Genomic DNA, 26,239 nt, shown 5'->3' on the forward strand with positions numbered 1-26,239 from the left:
ATGCAGGAGAGACAGTACATTTCTATTGTATGCTTTTCTCAATACACTTCTAAATCTAAAACTTTCATTCAGTCTTTAAGTATTCTATTTGTTAACAAAAAATAATTATTATTTTTAAAATATAATTTTTATATATAATTCTTTCATTTTTTAAAATAGTATCTTCAATTTTGCGATTATATTTATCTTAATTTGTTTCTTCCTTAAAATATCTAACTTTTCTCTATTTATAATAAATTGTGATAATTAATATGTATAATTTGAATTTCATATATTACTTTCTGTCTAATGAATTTGTCAATATTGAACTTACATAATTTTATAATGTACCGTTCTTTGCAGTTTTAACAAGTTAATACATTGGATGTACAACGTTGATACAAAATGAAATCAATGAAAGCAAAGGCAAGAGCTAGAAAACCAAATGGAAAATTTAGAAAAGTTAAATTTCCTTCGAAAGAAATTACATCTATAGATCCAGATTTATCACAACTACATCCACCAATAGACACAAGTGTTTCGACCTTATATCGTGTGAGCAAAGTTTTAGAAAATGGCAGTGATGAAGTTAGATCTATTCTGGCATATGAATGTGATTTGGTATATGAATGTCGCATATGTCGAAGCCTTTTTAGAAGTTTGGTTAATTTTATTTCCCATAAACGTGTCTATTGCAAAGAAAAATTTGATATTACGTTTGCTAGGAACTCTTCCAACAATAACGATATAGTATGTCCTATTTTATTATATTATTTATATAGAGATAAGATTACTAAAAGTCTATTAAAAAGTAATTATATATCATAATTAAAAGTTATTTGCATAACTTTTAATAATATATAATTGAAATTTAAGTTACACTATTCAATACAAAGTAGATAAAGAGATATTCAAATAATTCAAAATATTATTTTCTCTCAAAATTATATAATGTTTTGAAAATTAAATTAATTTAAAATTTGAAATTATAAAATAATGTCAAATAATAGAAAAATTAAATGTATAGTAGAGTTAAATTATGCTTATCTAAAGATTAAGGATAGTATAAAAGAAATTTCATTTTTTTTTATCATTGTAATATTTTGTTGTCATCAGTTAGCTTTGAAAACCCTAATAATATTGGTACAGTATCTCATTTAATATAGTTTCTGTAAAATATTACAAATATACAAATTAATTATGAATAAATACATTATGAATGTATTTAAGTGGTTTATGAATAATATTTTTGTATTAAAAAGATATATATAACTTTGATTTTGTCATAAGACAAAAATTATGTACAATATATAATTTGAATGTATTGAATATATAATATATAATTGTATAATTTGAATTACTATTACAATTTTATATACACGCACACACACACACACACATATGTTTATATTATAAATGTAAATAAATGTCTGTATATAATATAATATAGTTTTTATTTGTTACAGATATCTACAAGTAAATTGAATATATCAGAATCAGAGAAACATTTCGAAGAACCTTGTGGAAACGATAGAATTTTAAGAAGTCAAGTTTGTAAAGAACAGCAGAAGAAGGATCTTACTGCAGTTGTTAATATGTTACAGAAAAAACAAATAGAAAATTTACAAACGAATACAGGAAACTTATGTTTAGAAACTGTACATCCAAACTCATCAGCAGTTTATCAAACTATTGAATCAGTAATTTCAACAGAAAGTTATACTGACCTAATGAAAGCACAGGTAGTAATTATAAATAATTATTATACTTACAAATAATTAATTAAAAGTGCAATTAATTAGTTATTTTAATTATTTTATTAATAAATTTACATTTTAATAATACATAAATTCTAAATGATATGCAGGTAATGGAATTAAAAGGAATAAGTGAACAAACTGCAGTGTTAGGTTTAAATGGACAAATTTTACAATCTAGTCAACAGATAAATAGCAATGCCACAACTCAAATTCATAATAATGGAGAAATTGGTATTCATGAAAATGAGCTCATTTGTCCTATATGTATGCGTTTATTATTTTTTTGTTATATGTATAGTTATATGGTTTATCTTGTATCATAATTGCAGCATTGTTTAATTTTTAGGTTATGCAAAATTTTCAACAAAAAAGACATTAACAGTTCACACAAGGACATTACACACATCTCACAGGTTATGTTACCCTTGCCCTTGTTGTTCCAGTACATTTGCCAATACCTGGAGTGTTTATAGACATCTCTTTAAAGGTGTGTAAAAAATTCTATAATTTGTATAAAATAATAATCATATAACGATTACATAAATATTGAATTTAATTACATTTATAATTTCTTAAAGAAGCAAATTATAATTCCAATTATGTAAGAAATTACATTAGAAGAAAAATGTTGTTGGAATAAAATTCATCTTAATTTAGAACTGTTTTAATTAAATTTTTAAATGTAAAATACAGTTCATAGGAAATCTAATGAACAAGTACGGAGACTGAGGACACAAATTCAAGAGAAAGCATTTATTAAGGATACTACTGCTGCTGAAGATTTGCAGAGGGAAGATGCCAATAAAACTTTAATGAATAGTGCATTAAGAGTTAATGAAACACAGGTATCTTAATTATTATAGACATATTACAATTGTTATTAAAATACCATTAATTTAAAACAGAGAATTTTGATAGGAATGGATAGATCACTTAGAATCTGATACAGAATTACAGAGATGTGGGGGCTGTGGAAAAAGATTTGATAGAAAAGCAGCTTTATCCTCTCATTTGCAATATTGTCATAGGCGTGTTGCAGCATATGAAAATACAACTAAAATCAAAAAAATAAATAAAGTTCCATTAAATTGTATTTCAAATGATAGTGTGACTGATCCAGAAGCTCAGAAAAATGTGAATGTTCAAGATTCTTCTGTTTCTACAGAAATCAATAATAGTAATGAAACACCTATTCGTGTAGAAGCAGTTGCTAGTTTAAGTAAAGCAGACTGGGATATGTTAGAAAGCGGAGAATCAGTTTCACAAAATGAGTCTAATAGAAATGTAACTAAAGTTCTTACAAATGGAGTACAAGAAAATATAGAAAAGGATAATCTTTCTTCTGCAAGTGATGTTTTTGAACCTGTAGAGATTGTGTATACTAATATAAATAAAAATAAAACTAATGTTGGTAGTAAAAAACGAAAAAATAAGGATAGTGCAAAGAGACTGAATAATAATACAGGTAAAAATGCAAGTAGTCTACATTTTATATTCGTAAGATTTAAACTGTTACAATTTACACAAGTGTATTTCACAAGTTTTTAAGTAAATTATTTTTATTCTGACTTTTATTAATAATATAATATATGCGATGAAAGTATATTCTTATTTCTAGGACATATTGCGAAAGAGGTGTCTGTAGGAATAAGTACAGAACATGTTACAGAATCTGAAAAATTGGATCATGTTTTAACAATGGAAAAAAAAGTGACTTCAATAGTAAATTTTCAAAAGCTTGAGTGCCTCCCATGTAAACGAAAATTCACTTCAGTGAATAATCTAAGAAGACATGCTGCCATTCATATTGGTTGGAATCGTTATCAATGTAAACTCTGTGACTATAAATGTTTTGTTAAGTGTGATTGTATAGCACATTGCAATAAAATACACAATGCTCAAAACAATCGTCCTATTATAGAGGAAATGATAATTCAGATCCCAGATGATCAATATGCGTGTGATCAAAATATTACGTCAAATATGGCAAATTTAGAAGAGGAGATTGATGCTCCAGAAATCGTAGAAGTTAATATCTCTCCAGAACATATGGAACCAGAAGTTCAGGTTGAAGAAGAAAGAATAAATGAAACAGAAACAGAAGTAATCGATAAAGATCCAGTAGTAATAATTGAGAATGGAGAAATTCAAGAGACTTTGAATAATGCTGCTAAAGGACAAAATACACTAGGACTAGACCCTGATCTTAGAAGAATGGTGATGGAAGTTATTTTTGGATCTTCTGAAGTTCATTCTACAAAACAAGCAGACTCAATGGAAACTGTACTTCCAGAAAATTCTAGTTCAAAATCACAAAATATAGAAGCTGTTGAAGCACGATCTAAAGATTCTAATTTAAAAGAAAGTGATACTGCATGTATGCAAGACAGTTCAAAATCCCAACGTCCTATTCGTAATAAAATAAAACCTCTAAACAAGGATTTTATTTATGATCTAAAGGAAGTTACATTTCGTAAAGATTCTTTAATTATGAAATCTTTCAATAAACCACTTGCCAAAAAATCTCCGGTACAGGAAGAAGATAATTTGGAAAGAGATTTAGAGCAACCGTCCAAACGTTTTAAACCTGTACAAAATGATAAAATATCAATTCTTTGTGCAAACAATGCTATAAGCAGATGCGAAATTAAACTTGATAAAGATTTAAAAAATAGTTTTACTTTTTCTCAGTGCCACAGTTAGTTACTAAAAATGCATCACATTGAAGTTAGTGGAATCTATATTGAAGTGAAATAGATTGTTTAAAATTTAAATCACTGTTTTTCGTCTCGGTAAATCAATTTTTAGTAAATCTCTTTTAATTATTCTTCATAAATACCTATATAAATGTATATTTTTTATTAACCCTTTGCATTCTGTACATTTTTATATATATATATATATATATATATATATATATGATCAATATTGTAATTTATCAATAAATTACATAATGACAGTGGATTGTAGAGGTTTAATACTGGTAAATTTAGAATACTTTAAAGTATTGCCAGATCTTTTACTTTTATTGAAAAATTTTAAGAATTAAATTCTTCAATATATTGTTCGCTCAACAAATAAATCGAAACAATGAAATTTTCGTAACGAAACTTGTTTACATAAAAAATCATTTAAGGTATTCAATAATAAGAGGAGAAAGATTAAAAATGTAGATAATTCATTTGTATGATATGTAATACTAGTTATATTTAATGAACATTTTCCGATTTGCAATGTACAATGATCTATACATGTTCTGTGTATTTTAGATTTTTAGATAAAATTTTAGATAAAAAAAAAAAATGGATTAAAATATTTAAAGCAATACAAAATTTAATTAATTTATTTTGTTTCTTTGATGTTAGTTAAATGCAAACAAATGTTTACATAAAAAGTTATATTTAATTTATAATATTTAAAATTAATATAAAATGAATAAATTATACTTTATTTTCTATTTTAAATTAAACGAATAAATATAAATAAATTTATTCCAAATTTAAAAATTTATTGCATTCTAAATTATTACAAATAATGAAATATTTTTATTAATATTACAACTTAAAGTAATATTATTTGTTTAATTTAAAATTGAAAAATATTTAAAATAATGGAATCATCTCATTTGTATAAAATTTTTCATTATGTGTAAATCATTTCTATGCTTATATAATATTGATGAATTATAAATATATGATAATATAAAAACAAGCAGTAAAGTTTGTGAAAAAATATAATTTATATATGTGTATAAATAGAAATTATAGTGTAAAAATTCACTTGGTGAAAATATAATATGAACATATAATGAAACAGAAGAATTGTTATAATCATACTTAGTATACCATAATAAAGTACCTACCATACTTTTATTGAATTTTTGATACTTTATTAATTGATAAAATTAATTTTATCTGTAACATTATAAAATAGTAGAATAACAATGGAATAAAATAATATAAATCTTATATAGAGACGTATCCTGTATATATATATATCTATGTGAAGGCGCAAAAACTTTCAACAGTATGATTTGTCTACATTTAAGAAGCTAACTACTGATTAGTCGACAAAGCTCCTATCAGAGCAAAGTTGCCGCCATTGGTGGGAGAACTACCGCGACAGATACCTGTAGTAGATGCGCGGCAAACAGCACCGAGTGACGATGTTACCTTCCTTGCTTTTATCTTAAAGAATTTATTAGTACGAATGACGCCGGTAAAATTATTACAATTTGATTTTATTATCTTTATAATGGTGATAAATAGTGACGTGGTGTGAAGTGCATTATTTGTATTAACCTTCTAATTTTGTGGAATCTTTCGCTGACGAATCTTAGGTGCGGTATCGTAAACGTAAGTCATCTGTTCTTTTGCTTCTTTCTTTTCTATCTTCCGTTAAGAATTATTCTTCATTTTTGAATTCTCAATAAACATAAAAGTTTCATTTAAATATTCTTTTTATAACAATTACGTTAATTTACAAGGTGATATATATTATTGCCTTTTTATTTTAAATTTAATTTTTTTATACATTATGCATTTTACATAGTTTTTTATAATTGCACGTGAAATATGTGAAATTTTTAAATATCAAATTATACTTGAAATGAGTTGGCATTAGTTGTTTGTATTAAAAAGAATGATAGAATTTCTGAAACGAAACGAAAATTAAACAGATTAATTTACGTATGTGATCGTATAAACTAAGTGGTATAAGAAAATTGTAAGCATATTGATTATAAATATATCGTTTATTTTTATTATCTTGTTATTCATTTTATGTATTTACACATTTTTATAGTTCGTTGCTTATTTGTTTATTGGTTAATTACTTTTTGTATCGTTATATTTTTTTAGTAGTTTTATTCAAGTGAAGCAACAATCTAAAACTCAGTAAAATGAGTTTAATAATTAAATTTCACTGCATGATAAGAATGATTTAAAGTTATAAAATTTAATTATTAATGTACGCAATCTAGTTTATGATACATAAATCAAAAGTTAATATACTATATTCATGTTTTTATATTGGTTTTTAACGTCAATATATTAAAAACAAAGCAAAGATTTTATTTCACTTTGCTAAATTTATACGATGTTTAAATTTGAAATACGTACATAGATTTATTAATATAACTTTTTTAAAATTATTTTTTATTGTCTTTACCTATGTTTCGTTTTTCACATATTCTTTTATTTTGCCTTTTAGAATATTTTGTAATATTGAAATTTTATTACAAAATTTCATTTGTCATTTTGTCCTACGCATTTAATAAAATCATATAGCAATATATATATATAAAAGTATCGACAGTTATAAAAACTATGTGCCTTTATCAAATATGGTGCTGGCATTCCTTTTTAGTCTTATAAAGAAATTAATTTGGTAGTGGCACTTTGAAATCAAAATTGTCCGGTTCATATTCGTTTTGTAACGAGGTGCGCAACTTTCCCTTCTTGGAAATTCTCTCCCTTTTTCTCTATCCTTTTCTCTTGTCTCCTAGTGCCTTCCCCCTCTCTTTTATCGTGTTTATGTTCTACTTTATTTCCACATCTGTTTTTTAATGAGAAAATAGATTTATCGTAATATAATATTTTTCCGTAGTCCTATCGTTTTTAATCAGTTGTACTATATGGACTTGCACTATTCTTTAATATGTATAATGATGTTAATACGTAATTAGTAATATATTATCACATATATATTTCGTTTCAAAGCTAAAAATTTAAAGCTAAATAGTTTTCAAGCATTACGTTATTAACATTTATTTATCGTATTCAGAAAATTATTCGAGTCGATTATTTTTGCATTTAATGTTACACGAAAAAATAAATAAATTTTAATACATATATTTTCTCCTTATGGGTTTTACATTGCATCGACTACGAGATCATTAGCAACGCACATCAGTGTGGTGTTATATTTTTTCATAGATACTTATTTTCTTGAGGTGCTTAAAGGTATTTTTTTATATATTTTTGGTCCGTTAGAAGGTATTACGTTGTATTTCTTATTGAATTAGTTTTACTGCAGTCATATAGCAAATGGTTAGTTAATTGTTAGGAGCTCGATACCGCAGTAGTTAGAAATAGATTGTTTAATTTTTTCGATTACGTATTTGTGAGTGACTGGTGTGATCCATACTTAGTCGAAATGCTATTTTGTTTTTTGTTTAGATTGTGTTGGAGATAAGCTGATAAAAGTCTTTTATGAGGTTGTGTACTTAATACATATAAGTTATTGGAAATATTTGTAATTATTTTATTTTATGTTCTATGTTATATAACAATTATAGTGTATTTTGCGATTCGATTTGTTGAATACAATTAATTTTTTATTTCCTGAAAGTCGAACTTCTGTTGCATCACGATTAAGTTAAAGAATTTAAGGAAGAAAGTTTGAGATAAAATCTTTCCGGTGTAATTATATCCTATTCGTTATCATTACAATCATGATCTGTTATTGTAATTTATTTCATAGCAATATGTTCAAACAATTAAATATATTTGTTCTTTATTCCTTATTTCTAATAATCAAATTATAGAATTACATTATGTAGTGCGAATTTGGAATGGATAAGTTATGTTTACATGAATTATTGTAAACACGATAAATGTTTCTAATCGATAATAATATATAATAATCGATAATGCTTCGTATATATGATATAGTTACGGGTAATTAAAAGTTATGTATGTTAAAAGTAAAAGTAAAGCTATATATTTATTAGAAATAATATTTCAGTTATTTTATCTCTTTTGTTTCCTTTTTTTCAGCAGTTCAATTGTGAAAAATAATAAGCTGTAATGTATAAAAGCCCGAATGTTACGATTAATATTAACGAATGTTAAGATTTATATTATTATTTGGTAATTTATTTTTAGTGGGTCAGATTATTCAATTGGTAATAATACGTTGCATATTTTGATAGATTTGTGTTTCACATTGTCAGAGTCTATTGAATAACTAATTGTAAGATAAAGGCTTTTCGTGATATTTAACTACTTATACTAGAATAACGAGTTTAGTTTGTCGTGAGTTTTTTATGTTGAATCCTATAAAGATGAATTACACTCGCACTAAACTAAAATTATATTTAACGTATTTTATCGTGCGCAAAATTTATATAGATCTTAAAAATTTGTATAATTTTATTCGGAATAGTATAAGTATATAGTGGCTAATTAAAATTAAATAACTTTACAATGCACTGTGTCTTATAATTAAATTATAATGCAAGTAGCTAACGAACGGTTTTGATTGTATTGTAGCTTTATCCTCGAAACAACTTATTACGCTAACCAAGAGTTACGTTAGTTAAATATATCGGTATAGAAAGGTTGTGCTTTATTTTCTTGTAAATTATATTATAACTTAAAAAAAAAGTTCGATATTTCATCTTTTTCGCGAATTAATCGTATAGAAGATACAGCTACTTTATTTGCCTTCGTGTCAATGCGAAATACACAACGACTATAAAATTACTCGATACGAGATAAAAATTTGACAAAATGACTATAATTTTCATTTATTATAACTTTTATTTAGCACCGCTTACGGTGGCACTTAATGGTTCTCTAAAAATAGAAGAAAGATGGAATATCTTTTACAAAGAAATTAATACAAACATATAACTTGAAATAAACATTCGTTCCTGTTTTGATGCGGTTATATCAAAAATTATTTGCGAAACCTAATTTAACGTTGGTAGGGTTCATACGATAGATAGCCTTCTGTACATGTATTGTTCAATCCTGTTTTCACACCATTTTGTATGTTGTTAGTGTTCTTTAAAAATATTTCAAGAAACTTTTCAAATACAAAATAAAACCTAGAATACGAGTCGATTGTTGGCATTGTCTATTTTAGATGATAGAAAGTGGCATTTCAATAAATTATAAGAAAATTTTCAGGAATCTATTGCTTTTTTAGAATTTTGTTGTAATAAATTTGATGACAAATCGAAAATTCTAAAAAAAGAGTAAATTACTTTAAAAATAATTTTAGCATGTAGAGAATTTTCTTAGAATTTGTTGAATTTTAATTAAAGTCGACCACTAAAGTAAACTAGAAGTAACTTTGATACTTAAATTATGATAATGCAATAATATTAATAATTAAATTAAAAGTAAAAGCGTTATTTCATTTACTATAGGCGATAAAAATAATCACGCTGTAAAAATGTGCAATATGCTTAACAATGTGTACAATGTTAAAGGTATAAAACAAACATATCGCGTAAAAAAAAATATTTATGTAGTTTTAAATACGTTGAAACGTAAGTCCTGAAGTATGTCGAAACTGGAGAAAGTAGATTTCCATATATTGCTTTCGAGAAAAAAGACATGTTTGTTCTTCGATGCATTTTGTTAAATTGGTAAATACTGTGTCATATGGTGCCGAAAAGTAGAAACAATAGATAATCCTCTAACAATAAATAATGTAATTCGCTTTCTTTACCTCTTTAAATATACAAAGCATTATACAAAGCGTGTGGATTTTCTTTGAAATATAAATTATTGTAGATGTTTTAATAAATTATTTACATAGATATTAGTATAGATATTTTAACAGATTATTTATATAGACATCATTATAGATTATTATAGATATATTTTTACATATAATTCCTTGAAATAGCGTGGAATAGAATTATCGAAAAAGATATGGTAATTGACCTATAATACGACATAAATAATTTTAAAGGATTAGACAATGTTGGCAAAATTTTAATACAAAATTGCATGTGTAGTAAATCTCAATCTATAGATGAAAGTATAAATGGTAATAAAAAAAAGAAAAGAGATAAAAGAAAAAGCTACTTTTGTGATGAATTGCGTTTCCATAACAACACATGACATGCACTTTACACGACGTCAATGCCCTCGTTATGTTACGTGTGCAAGCTAGCTCGAGTGAAAATATTTTTCTTAGAGATAGTTTTGTCGTATCTTGAGTAAATAATAATCAAGCGCGATATGCATATTTCGTGCCTTAAGAAACGCTATAAAGGTTTCGCGTTTGTAATCTCTTTATATTTGATCATATTGTACTTCGGCCAATTTTTATTATTTTTAGTTTATATAGATGTGTATGTACATATATCACGAATATTTTAAACTGTCAATATTTATGGAATGTGAATTATAGAGCAGGAAAGTCCGAAATTTAATAGACATTTTAATGAATGCTAGACAAAAATTTAAGATTTTGAGAATTTTTATGTATATGTATATAATAAACTTAACGTTATATTTTATTTTATTACTTTAGTAATAGTTTACTAGTTTATTTAGTTTTATTATAATATTATTATTATTGTGTATATTATCAAAAAATTACTATTAATAAGTGTACATACATAAAAATATTACATTCATAATATATGTATATTACTCTATGTGCTTCAATTATATGACAAAATGTTTTTTAAACACAATTAAATTCTGTTGTTTTTAATAAATATTTATATGTAATAATATTTATTATATATATATTAATAAAGATTAAACTGATGTTGTTACAAAACTTATTTACATATTCGAAAGAAAAAAGAATTGTAAATGTAATAAAGAAGTACAGTGGAAGAATTCATTTTATTTTACTTAAGATATGAACACAATTATAAATAGATTTATTTATTTAAAGAATATTTAATGTACGTATAAAATGATACATGCATATGTTCATATATAGTTTTTTCGTTTGCTTGCTTATTTTGTTGTTTTTTTTACGAGATAAAATTTATCGTCGACTTTTAATTTCTCAGATATTTTCCTCCTATTCGTTTGTTCTATTCATTCAAAATCAGCTGCTATTAAGAAAATCCCATATTTTTCTTTTTCAATTTTAATTAACTTAATTTACAATTGTTCGAGTAATTGTTAGTTTATTCATAAGTTGAAATTAAGTTTTAAAGATCTTCGTTTATCTTACGTAGTGCTGGATGCAGTCTTTAAAACTAAATTTGCTGGCTCGAGATGTACGTATATCTAATACTAAAACTAACAAACGGGTCAAAATGACTGGTACCAAGGTTTTTGTATTTTCAATGATTGAAAATGCTTTTCAGTGATAGCTGCTTTTAGCAAAATTAATATTGTCTTGTATTACGATAAAAATGCAATTATATATCATAGTTACTTATTTTCATTATACTATTTTAATTATTATTAATTACATACAGTGTATTTAAATACACATTACCGGTTAGTAATTTTTATTGCTAAAAATAGTATACATAGATAGTAATACTGGAATAATTAGGCATATATTTAATATGTAATATAATTTAATATGTATATTTAAGTAAAAAGCCTACATTATCTATATTATCTTAATCTAGTTCATATTATGTGCAGGGTGAGCAAAAAAGATTTCAAGACTGTAACGACTTAAAGTACTCATCGTGGGAGGATAAAAATATTTAAATAGTAAATAATAAACAATAAGTAATAAATAATAAAAAGTATTTAGTGTAATATTTAATATATAATTAAAATTTAATTCATAATATATAAAATCAATTTGTATTATTTCCGAGTATTCGATTTCGTAAGTGAGTTTCTTTGCAATGAATCAAATGGGCACAGAAGAATTGATTTAGAAGTATATTAGTTCAAGGTTAGTAACGCAAGATTATTATTAGTATTAATAAAGATTACTGCAGAGATGCAAATATAGTACAAATCTTTTTTATTATGATGCACATTTTATATGTTTTACTTCATAAACGTTTGTTTTTATTTTGATCCGTTTATATAAAACATTATTTGCAAAACGTAATTTAACGTTGGTAGGATTCATACGATAGATAGACTTCTATATATATATATAATTAATACCATTAATCTCACTTTCGAAGGATGTAGCAACTTTGATTTTATTGACAAATGAATTTATGTATATCATATAATCGTACATATGTATACGATCAAAGGATAAGAAAAACTATAAGGATGTTCATGGAAATAATCCTTAATAACGTCAAACCAATTATAAATAAATTTTTTAAAATTTTATTACCCTTTTTATGACGGTTTAACAGTAAATAGTTTGTCGTTATTGTCTAATATATTAAAATATTAATTAACCAATTAAACCAACTAAATTCGTTTAATAAACGTTTGAATTGCATTATTATAATAATTTATTTAAGAGTATAGGATTAAGCATGCTATTTTATATAAATTATTTATTATTTCAAGGCTAATTAAATATGAAAAGAAATTCATGTCAAACATAAAAAACCAAGTATCAATCGAATGGTTTACGATTAAAATTTGTAAATTTCGAAGCGTTGAGCAATCACTTTCGCCTGTGAACATGTGAATTATCAGAAAACAGAATCGTTGAGAAAGTGTATTTAAAATTTTCTATTCCGATAACCATTCATATATTCGACGAAAATCATTCTTTTAACTAATCTGCCGCAGCACGAGCACAAAGGGGACTTTCTCCTTACTCGAAGAAGTCCTACTTTGTTAATTTTTCTGCTCTGTGAGCAATTCGAACTCTCTTTACAGCTTCTGTAGAATTTGCTAGCATTTCGACTTGTTGTCCAATAACTAACACCACCTTAGGCACTAGATTCAAAATAGTTAAAAATTTTTTCGTTAAATACGCCAACAGCGTAGACGATAAACATTTCTACGATTAATGATCCATAGCGAATCTGTTTAGAAGCAAAGGTCTAATTAATGATTCATTGCTGTTTCTCGACCAGCTCTCCAACAATGATTTGATGTCGAGTACTCCAATATTAATTTCATTGCTTTTAAATACTCCAATTATATGATATTGAAAGATTAGGACTATGTATGAAACTACGAGCATTTTCGGAATAAAACTCGAAAAGATTCGATGAAATCTGTTTGACATAATAATATTGTTCACTTTAAATAAGCATCACTTCGTTCATATTTATACGTCGTCGATATGAATCAGCGTTTTTCATTTTTCAAACATTAATACTCAAATTGATAAAAAATTTCATTTAATAAATATTCATATTATTTTGCTATTTTTGATATTTCATATTTCTGTTTTGAAGTATACTGTCAACAGTATATTATAAGTTTAGACGTATGATTTTGTATATATATTTCTCGAAATACATTTTTTAAGATAATGAGAAAAAAAATCAATTTTTATAAGAATTCATGCTAGGATAGTGCCTCAAAGATATATGTAGGTTCACTTTTTTTCTCTTTTCTCTTTTTTCCAAGACGATATAAACACTTTTATGTTTATCCCTTTCTTCTTACTTTAGTTATATCTCCAGTTATAATAATTAATCTTTTTTACATAGAAATATGTATAATATATTGCAATTACAGGAATTAGTTGCAAAAATGCATTATTCGCTGCAGTGATTTGGGGTATCCAGTTCTATATCATCGTGTTTTATTCGTTTGCGAAAGATCAGTTTTTTGAGGTATATCAACAAAGACTGTTCATTACACAGTCGATTTTTAAAAAGTTAAATTTTGAAGAAATGATTTTGATAAAAGATCTTCATTTTTTGAGCAATAAAAAGAGTACAATTTAGATTAAAAGTTTACCACGTAAAAGAACAGCGCAATATTATAACATATATCATGAAAATATAGTTTTAAATTTTCATTCATTATAAGTACCTACCTCGAAGAATATTGTTAGTATATAGCTATAATTTTCTCTGTGCATAGAAGTCGAAACACATTTTGATTCGACCTATTTTCAATTACAAATTTATCTAAACCGATAGTGTATATAATAATGCTTAAAGTCGAAAAACCATTCAGATAAGATGTTTTAACTCATTCTCGTGTAAACCTTTTTTATCTCTTGATAATATTTTCTGGACCATGCAAAAAAACAATATTTATTTTATCTTAGCCGAAAGCATACACGAATAAAAAGAATTTTTACACAAATTCGAGAATATATCTTTTCTTCGTGAAACTAATTTTTAGATAAGAAATAAGGCAATTGTAATTTAAAATTTCAATCATTCGCTAAAAGTTCTTGTATGTCTCCTAAAAGGCAATTTTGCTTAAAATAAATAACAACTTTGTATAATTACATATTTGATTATTAACATGTCAGTTAGTATTATTATAAATTCTATTCTATTACGTAGAAATACAGTAGAACCTCGATTATCCGAACCAAGAATGAACTAGAAAAAATTGTTCAATTTCTGAGAAAAAAAATTATTTTCATTTACTATTCATATTTCATAGAATATATACGACTATTTTTTTTGTATGAAAATAGTGTTATTTAATCATTAGAAAAATATAATTATTCAAGCGGTTATATATCAAGATTGGTTCGGATAATCGAGGTTCTACTGTATTAACCCTTCGCACTCCACTGACACCGTTACACAGCGATGTTATTAATTTGTAATTTGTCATTTGCTTTTGTCTTCATTGATAGAAATGAAAATAGTAGGTAACATTATTTTGTAAAGAAATTCACAGATTTTTTCATTTTTTCTTTCTTCGAAACAAAATTTTTAATTTCAGTATGTTTTGTACTGGAAAAGTCTGTTCGATGCCGTTGATTGACAGAATAAAAGAGTTACTCGGAGTGTAAATTGTTAAAACAGATAAAAGCATTATTATAACTATAGGTACACATTAGGAAAGTGTTCGTACAATTTTATTCCTTCGAAATTGCTTATTATTTTGAATTTTATTATCCTTAAAATAGCTTTAAATTTACTTCATTATGATATACCAATCTTATAGTAAAGTTTGCTATAATCACGAATAAATCGCATATAAATCACACTCCTTTAGCTATCTGATAATAAATCTAATTATATTCGATAAAGAAAATTCGAACATTTTTGTGAACGTATATCCCAAATTTGTTAAATAACAAAAAGATCCCGAATTTCTAAAGTTTCCTTCGTTATATTGTGTTTCTTGATATTTCCTCCATAATAATTCAGAATATGCTGTATCGGATTTAAATCCTGAAACTGAGATAGAGAGAAAAGTTGTTTGGCAACATATTATAGTAGATATTCTCAAATTACACGAGCAGTATGCTTAGGATTTTGATTTTGTCAATAGAATCAATCTTTTCTTGCATTTTGTAATTTTTTCATATTATTCTAGAAATTAATATCACGGATATGCAAATATAACGACTAACAAAAATAACACTAAATAGCATTTATAAATGCTAAGCTTCCTGCTTCTGATGATATCACTGATTTCCAAATCATGACAGGTTTCCCTCCATGTTTTACATTTGGGATCGTATTTTTAGTTCCGAAGTCTTACACCACCTTTTCTTCACGCGTTAATTTCTTTTCCTTGGCGTGAAAAAGATTTATAGTTGAATTTTTTTATCTATAAAAATTACGTCTTATATTTCTACGATCTTTTCAATCAGAGGTGTTCTCATCGCGGTCCACGACTCTTATTATGTAAATTTACTATTTACCATTATTATATAAATTTTTATTTATATAATATAAAAATATTTAAATTATGTATAATTATATATAATTTATGCATTATATAATGTATAAATTATTAAATTAATATTAAATTATTATATAAATTTTCCTAACACATTTTACGTCTGTTAGATTTTAACTATTATGAGTAACAAATATTTGGAAGAAAATACGTTAAAAGCTTTTTTATTTTTAGAAAATAGTACATATGTAATACAAATTTCAAGAAAATGAGGTTTTATCCTATCTTATCTCAAGACTTCATATCCCTATATATTCTATCTGTATATTCTACATTCTCTAAATCTCTTCCAGTTTCTTCTTTTATTCATTTCTTATCTTTACGTATTTCGTAATTATCTTCTCCTGTTTTATAATCAATAATTTTTATCTTTGGTTCATCCTCTGCCTCTTTCTTTTTTATCTTGTCCACCTTCTTTTTTATCTATCGCATTATTTTCTCATTTCATTATGCTTCTATTCCATATTTCAGTCTTTCTGTTCCTTCGTATTCTTCTATGAAATACTTTAAAATGGCCTTATTTCTCTCGCACAGTTTGCGTCTCATTTCTACTTCCTTCAAACAATACCTATTGGTTACTTCGAAATTTCTGCACCTAATTTTTGCTATCAATTCCCTTCGTCTCTTGTTATTAAGTATTCTAGTCTGCCTACTAATTTGATAAATTTGTAGTATTCGTTATACCTTGAGATCCTTATCCTTTATTGTAGTTGTGTCTGTATCTCCTTGTCCCTTTCTCCCAGTTTCGCACCTACATCCTTACTTTCTACTTTATCCGCATTATTATTTCTGGGCTAAATCCATATCTTCTCAGATATTCTAATCTTTCCCTTGCATTTCTCATTCTCTCATTTTCATTTTTCCTTTATACATTCCTTCAACCATTTCTTCCGTTTTCATTGCTTCCTCCTCCAATGTTTGTGCTTTTCTTCCTGTTCGTACCCTCATCTTATCTCTCGTTTCGTCTTCTGTAAGACCAAAGACTCCGGTGTGCTTCTTTCTAGGCCAAGACTTCATTTCATGTATTTCCCATAGACTATTTCTATTTCTTCCTTTTCCTTCCGCTCAAGAATCTCTGCTCTGTATAAGGAAAATGAGATTGTATTTTTACCGAATGTCAAAACTAATTTCAAATAAAGAAAAAATAGCGAAATCATGCAATATTACAGAATCAGTATCTAATGTATTAACCCTAGATCACAAACGTTATTCAATATTCCTTAATGCTTTTATTGCCAACCGACCGATATGACGGACCTTATGGTGTTTAATATGAAAACTGTTATTGGCCGATATGTTGACCCCGTTTTATTACATTCATTACGTTCACATGTGTTTCCGGAATAAAATGCAGCGAAAAGAAGATAACTGAATCGTATTACATACCTTTTAAGTTCGGAAATAATAAATAGTAACATTTTTCCTTGGGAAATCGATATTTGCTTCTTTATAAATTTATTTATAAAAACATACATATGAAAGTGGCCGAGGCAATTTTCTTTAAGATTGACAGTGAAGAGATTAAGCATAAATATTCCTATTTTCTTTTCTTTTTTTTTTATAATATTTTATATTTTGCCTTTGATTGACGTTGTTTGATTTATATTATTTATAACAATTTGTATATATTAATGTTCTACGTTTTTTATACAATTCTTTCTTGCAAACGACGGTAAGGTCGTTTTGTCAAGAAGGTCTTGACTTTGATAGGTATATCGTCATTCTTCCTTATTTTGTTGAATATTTGTAACAGAATGTTGTTTTTTCTTATTTAGCCGAGTTTTTGGCATACCGGCTTTAGTATCCGGTTTTTGATCCGTTTCACTTGGAGATTTAGGAATTGATCGAATCCGAAGATTCGTGAGAATATTACGATAATTCAAACTCTTTTTCAACCATAATTCCATTAGTTGTTCGCATAATTTTATCAAGTGTCGATTTCAATAGAATGTTAACTTTCTCTATCATCAATGACAAACGTGGAAAGGTATCAGTAGGCATATGGCCTAAAATAGCTTTCCATCACCACAGTGACCGATGAAACCTAGTTCGTTGTAAAATTTACGAACGTTTGTGTTCCAAGGTTAAAAGTCTTTTACGTTCTTAAAAAAGGAACGATAACTAGCGAATATAAACGTACATATAGTATTATAATAACGGAACTACACAATATAGCAGCACAACGTATTAAGATCCTAGAATGCTTCTAGCATTTACTAGTTTTTCGATTCCTTTTCTCTTAGGATACTATATCTGTAGAACTTATTTTTGGATTGTGTCGAATTATCCGGAACCCGCATCTCGCATCCCTATTATTTAGGATTTCATTTATGATGGCAATTGTGTGCCTTATCTTTATTGCTTTCTGTTTATTTTACCATTTATTTTGTTCACCATGAGTCATTTAATCCCTACTCTTTAAACTACATGTTATAATATAGAAAACCGTTTTAATCCCTTTTTACAAGGAGGAAAGTTAACGCCGAATATATAATAGTATTGGTAAACCGTTGAAAATAGTACACCGAGGGAAGTTTTTTTAAGCAATAATATATCAACAACAACAATGAAAATAATAAAATATATACAATAATCGATTTAATGATATTGATGTATTATAATATTTTGTTGCGTGTATTCTTCGTAAAGTGTTTTAATTAAAAGTTGCTTGTTACCAGGAGGGAATGCAATGGAATAATTATTTCTCCTTTATTTCGTTTTTTTTTTTTTATCAAGATGTAATGGTCACTTTTAGTTTTGTAACCATAATGTATAACATATAACTACATGATTCGAAAAATTAGAGAATATTAGTAATTACTGATTCCTGACACTATGTACTTTGATATACACGATAAGTCACGCAATTATAGTAGTCGGTAATTATTCATTTTTGTTTTTAAGTATCTTAACCTTTTACATTAAAATGACGAATTTAACTTGTCTCGAGTTCTTAACAATTTGTATATATTAATGTTCTACGTTTTTTATACAATTCTTTCTTGCAAACGACGGTAAGGTCGTTTTGTCAAGAAGGTCTTGACTTTGATAGGTATATCGTCATTCTTCCTTATTTTGTTGAATATTTGTAACAGAATGTTGTTTTTTCTTATTTAGCCGAGTTTTTGGCATACCGGCTTTAGTATCCGGTTTTTGATCCGTTTCACTTGGAGATTTAGGAATTGATCGAATCCGAAGATTCGTGAGAATATTACGATAATTCAAACTCTTTTTCAACCATAATTCCATTAGTTGTTCGCATAATTTTATCAAGTGTCGATTTCAATAGAATGTTAACTTTCTCTATCATCAATGACAAACGTGGAAAGGTATCAGTAGGCATATGGCCTAAAATAGCTTTCCATCACCACAGTGACCGATGAAACCTAGTTCGTTGTAAAATTTACGAACGTTTGTGTTCCAAGGTTAAAAGTCTTTTACGTTCTTAAAAAAGGAACGATAACTAGCGAATATAAACGTACATATAGTATTATAATAACGGAACTACACAATATAGCAGCACAACGTATTAAGATCCTAGAATGCTTCTAGCATTTACTAGTTTTTCGATTCCTTTTCTCTTAGGATACTATATCTGTAGAACTTATTTTTGGATTGTGTCGAATTATCCGGAACCCGCATCTCGCATCCCTATTATTTAGGATTTCATTTATGATGGCAATTGTGTGCCTTATCTTTATTGCTTTCTGTTTATTTTACCATTTATTTTGTTCACCATGAGTCATTTAATCCCTACTCTTTAAACTACATGTTATAATATAGAAAACCGTTTTAATCCCTTTTTACAAGGAGGAAAGTTAACGCCGAATATATAATAGTATTGGTAAACCGTTGAAAATAGTACACCAAGGGAAGTTTTTTTAAGCAATAATATATCAACAACAACAATGAAAATAATAAAATATATACAATAATCGATTTAATGATATTGATGTATTATAATATTTTGTTGCGTGTATTCTTCGTAAAGTGTTTTAATTAAAAGTTGCTTGTTACCAGGAGGGAATGCAATGGAATAATTATTTCTCCTTTATTTCGTTTTTTTTTTTTTATCAAGATGTAATGGTCACTTTTAGTTTTGTAACCATAATGTATAACATATAACTACATGATTCGAAAAATTAGAGAATATTAGTAATTACTGATTCCTGACACTATGTACTTTGATATACACGATAAGTCACGCAATTATAGTAGTCGGTAATTATTCATTTTTGTTTTTAAGTATCTTAACCTTTTACATTAAAATGACGAATTTAACTTGTCTCGAGTTCTTCGTGTCAAATCTCACGATTACAAGTAATACTAATTACACGTTCTAATTACATTTCACGTTTTCTAACACGTACAAAATTCGAAGAATTACTAAAATTTGTATCTAATTTTATCGTGGATTGAATAGATGTATAGTGGCTAACTAAAATTAAATACTACTTCAATGCATAATTTTTTATAATTAAGTCGTAATGTAAAGGGTTAATAATTTTTTATTCCGTACTTCATAGACGTTCAAATGGCATGATCAAATGTTCTACATTGTACTTAAAAAATTTAATTTATCATTGCATTATATGCTTCTCTTGATACCAAATAATTTCCGCTCGAAATATTTTTGTCATTCAACGAATAGATTACAAAAAAGTTGAAGCGATATAGTTACGTGACTTATTATGTATATACCTTTTCACTCGATATTCGATAGTTCTTCGAATTTTATAATCAAATATTACATATAACTATTAAAAATCTAATCTTTGTATCTCGATAAAAAGATAGGCTCGTCCTATATACTTATCGATTAATCCAATATTTTTTCTTATGAAATTATTTTCCTTTATGCAATTTTACAAATTTATAACCACGTTTGTTAACCGGTTGTTGGACATCTTGCATCTGTGTAACGAAGCAACGATAAATTAACGCAGACAAATGACTAATGGGAAAATTCCCATCGCAATTTGGATTATTTATGAAATAATAAAGATATAATAAGTTTCATCCTAGCTTTCGTGAAATGCATCATCCGTATTCTTACCTTATCAAATGTTCCTGTAATTATACTCTTTCCTTTTCATTATTGTTATTTTATAAGAGTTGTTCAAAATTTTCATCAAAATGACCATTTTGTAGCTATTAAGATTAATGTAATGCAGGAAAGCAAGGGGATATTTGTTCTTATTCAATGTACAATGTATAGTAGTATATATGGAAGTAACTGAACGTGACCTGGAATCGATGCCGTTAAGTCAACAAAACTCGACGAGTTTCTCTTTTAGAAGTTGCTTAAACCGTAAACGAAAAATAATAGATGATCTTATCGTTAAAATATTTCATACACATTTTTGATTTTATAAACATTAGATTCCGGACAGTAATGGGATTAACTTCCATCGAATTATGTTCGTCGGTTATTCGAAGCCACACGGGCTCAGCAAATTACTATATCCAGTTTATGATTCTACTTTTCCTGTTCATACCGTTTATTTACACATTTCGAGAACAACTTTTGAGAATAACATTTCTAATCGAAAAACGGAGGAAGTGAAATTAATTTATTATTTCTAGATAAAATTCCTCGGATCAATTTCATCCGAAATATTTAAATTTAATTCAATGAACTTTGAAAACTATAAAAACTTGATCTAGTAATTTAGTAAATTAAATGTTTCTAACTTTACATCCGATATTTGTAAATATTTTTAATTTTTTAATTTCTTATTAAATTAAAATTAAAAATTTTATTTTAAGAAAGATATATACAGTAGGTCAAAAAGTATTGTCACACTATATTACAAGATTGTAGATCAATTGTCGATCTCATCTGCTTCAAGTGTTAAATGAAAATCTGAGCATACATATCGTAACAAATTATACAATACATACAATTCTTTTTTTTCTTTTTTTTTCTTATGTAACATGATCTTAAGAAGATGAAAGCAGCAATTGAATTTTCAATGGTCTTTTCGCTTGTTTAAATATAGCTTTGTAATAGGACCAAGGACTGAAGACGCAACCAAACTTTTTGTTCAAAAAGTGTTTTATTTTTAATGCTCTACCACCCTATCGTGATGAGATTCCGGAATAAGGAAGAAATTATATTCAGAGCAGGAAAAAATTGCTTTCCCACCATAAAAACATCCATGTAGAACTCATTGTGCTTTGCACATACATAAACTTTCAATAAGAGCAAAACTTTCTGGTTACATGAATTGTTTTGTAATATAGTGTGTCGATACCTTTTTGATCCATTATGTAAGCAAAAATAGCTTCATGAAATTTGAAGAATTTTTTAAACATTGGAAAAATCGAATTTAATATTATGTATGCGAACTTGAAAGAACATAAATATTTATATATAAGATAAAGGATTACGAATTAATTATAAAATTATAAAATTTATTATTATAAAAATATTATAAAATAATTATACGTTATAAAATAAACACGATAGGTATTTAAGATATGACAAGGAATTTGATGTAATTGAAATGATAAATCCAAACTTAAAGAATGTACACATTAAAATAATTTATGCATTATTCAATATAATATCTTTAGGAATAATCAGTATTTAACCTCTCATACTATTGTACAATAACGAGTCTAAACCGTCGTGAGTTTTTCATGAACCTTATAAAGATGGATTACACTCGCATTCAACTAAGCTTATGTTTAATGTATTTTAATATGCGCAAAATTTGTATAAATCCTCAAAAGTTTTATAATTTTATCGCGAATAAAATAAATAGTGGCTAATTAAAATGAAATAATTTTATAGTGCACAGTTTCTCATAATCAGAATAATCATAGTGCAAGGAGTGGTATCAAATTCCCATTTTCTCTAGTATTGTTGTATTTCTAATAAAACTAAACTTTTATTTATTGTAAAATAAACGATCAAATATATACAGCGGTTTACGAAACTATTCGAACGCTGTATGTATTTTAAGGCAATACCCTAACGGAAATATTCGGATTTTAATGCATTGTAACGTATGTAAAGTATGTAAAGCACAACGAGTTACACATGGATCAATTATTTTCATTTGCAGATATTATTTCACGTGTGTGAGATTATTATTCAAAGTTACAGTTCGATCTTTATCTTTTTTAATATAACTGTATAACTGTATACTATATAACTGTATAACAATGCGAGATAGAGCAAAGCTTTTCCGATAAAAAATGTTTAATTTTTAGTGCTCTAAGCCACCTTTTAGCAAAAATTTCTCATAAGATCTCGTTTAAGAAACAAAGAAATTAATACTTTAATCGATGAGTTTACCTCCCAAAGTCATTTTCTCCAGACAAACAGATTACTCCGTGTGTAACTCGTTATGCTTTAGGTACACGCAGACTTTTTTTAAATCAAAATCTTTTGAAATATAGCGTTCGAACACTCGTGAACTATTGTACGTAATGAATCAGCACACCATTCTGCGAGAAATAATTCACCGCTTCGATAGTAACAATACAATTGAAACGATACTTTGAAATTACAGAATATATAGCCTATTGATTTTCTATGTATTATGAAATTCAATTTCTTCGGGAATAAATTAAAATCACACTTCCATTTTCTCTTGTACCGTTTTATTTACAATACACCTTTATTTGTATCATTTTTCCAATAGTTTTTCTACAATCTCTGACCAAATATATGAATCAGCAGACATTTCGTGAGAAATAATTCATCGTCTCGATGGCAACAAGGGGCGAAACTATCGCAGCTGAAGGGAGAGGAAATCAGCTGAGCGGCTCACGAAATAATCAGGAAGCTATTAGACCGAGTTACATCGCGGTCCCGTTGCAAGTGTCCGCTTTAGCTCTCTCTATCCTAGCTGGTAGTCTAGCTTGTAATACAATAACTGCTTTTATCACTAATAATTTTACGTAGGTTAAATCGATACAGCAAGAAATGTCTTCCGAGATTTTATACCGTTTCATACTAACTGCGAGCTAAATATTTGCATTATATTTAGGCCGTCAATGACTCTAATCGACTCGTAAAGATTGTTATGTCACAGTAATAGTTGGTAACGTTTAATCTTAGTGTTCACGCATATTATTGTTGTGATATTTTCTGTCGATTATTTTTTTACTTTTTTTTTTTAAACGAAACTGCAAGAATGTTGGGGAAGTAGTAGAGAAATGATTATTTGGTAACATCTCATTCGATTGACGTGTCCAACCAATTTTCACAGTTTATAGGGCAGTTTCTTTCGTGCAAAATAACACGAATCATTTTATGGTATGTTAAACGCGTATTAAAGATATTAAATATTAAATACGGTAAAAGATATTTGTCTAAATGTCACATTTTCAAAGTTAATTTTAAAACCACCAAACAAGTTAAAATGGCAGGTTTAAGGCATTTTGCCTTTGCAGTTACTGGAAATATTAATTCTTGTTGATGTAGAGACAGTTTTCAATTTTCAATAATTTACAGTGTTCGACAAATGTCAATAACATACAACATTCTTCCATAAATATCATAGTAGTATCAATTATTTCACGAAAAATTTCTTAAAACTGCATTGTTTTTCAGTGAAAACTTTTATATTGTGAAGAAGCGAGTCGTTAAAAAAATATTTGAGGGAAATTAAATAGAAAATTATACCGTGAATATTTTTCTAATGGACTTCTTAAAACTTATTACAAATATTTAAAAAACATTTAAAAAAATTATTTAGAAAAATGGACGTTCGTTTCGTTATTTAAAAATCATATCTTTTTTGAACTTAAATACATACCCTATTATTCATCCTAACTCTACAGGAAAATATATTCTTTTATTTAGTTTCAAACAAATTGTTGAAATATATAGAACATTTCATTTATGTATATAATATTTTTAAATTATTTGTCATGTTAATAATACGAAATTTAGTCTTCTAACAACATGAAATAGTTTTAAACAAAATTGCATAATATAGAATTAATTAGAAGAGTACAATATCATTCTGTAATTTTACTATTTACATATTACGATGTTTTTGAATAAAATTAAAAATCTCTAATATTCGTAGAAAATCTAGGTCGAGTTTAAATTACATTTCATATTCACGCATACACTCATAAACGTAATTTCCCACTTTGACTGCTTCTCATGTGACTTGTACAAAGGAGAGAATTTTACATAATTAACGATGTTAATGATGGATCATATTCACGTAGTATTCACGTTGGAATACTCCTACTTAGATGTCCCATGTGCGAATAAATTCATAGACAATTACATCATTATGACAAAACTCGAATCCTCGTATTTCACTTTAAATACATCGGTGTAATTTTGATATCATTGTACAGTGTGTACAAAAATGAAAAGATATTTTGCATATAGGCGTATTCTGATGAATGATCCAATAAAATATCGGGGAAAAAAGTAGAATCTTTATTTGCAGACATTAGAATCTAGGCAAGCAATTTTTTAAAGAAAAAATGAACTATCAGTTATATGATTTTAACATCAATACATTTTTCAGCAATATAACATAAAAATAATTTTTTTTTTTACTCATAACATTCAGTGGTTTTTGCTAATATTCGGATATCACGTTATTCGACAAATAATTACTGCTTCTTATTTTTTATAATCTTATTATTGGATTATTTATTACAGAAAACTTTTCACGCAATAAATAACAAATTAAATTAAGTCAAAATTTAATATCGCAAAAATATTCGGACGCTTAATAAATCTGAATTATCTAGAAAATCTAACTAAGATCTAATGAAAATAATTTTCTACAAAAGTTATCTGGATTTAATAGGTCTCTGTTTCGATTATACGTTTTGTGCTGATTAATAAGTTAAAAAATATGTTTTATTAATAATACACTCCAAGTATTATTCTTATTTTAGACAGATTTATCATTGTTTTTTCTACCCATTGGATGGTCCAATATTTTGCATAAGTTTGATCACAAAACTGTACCAAACTCATTATCCCAATTTAATGTATGTAGGATGCTAGGGTTTGAGAATGAG

General features: G+C 26.6%; 1 protein-coding gene across 1 annotated transcript; it reads left to right on the forward strand.

Moving 5' to 3' along the window:
- LOC108549136 (zinc finger protein 800) lies at positions 1–4,442 on the forward strand. Its single transcript, XM_017902393.1, is given in 9 exon segments — positions 1–14; positions 343–374; positions 377–729; positions 1,446–1,721; positions 1,847–2,003; positions 2,086–2,226; positions 2,433–2,584; positions 2,658–3,204; positions 3,358–4,442. Coding segments are annotated over 9 exon segments (2,757 nt in total).
- Positions 4,443–26,239: the final 21,797 nt, after the last annotated feature.

Source organism: Eufriesea mexicana, unplaced genomic scaffold (assembly GCF_001483705.2).
Source record: "Eufriesea mexicana isolate 0111107269 unplaced genomic scaffold, ASM148370v2 scaffold1824, whole genome shotgun sequence".
In the NCBI taxonomy this organism is placed as follows: Eukaryota; Metazoa; Arthropoda; class Insecta; order Hymenoptera; family Apidae; genus Eufriesea; species Eufriesea mexicana.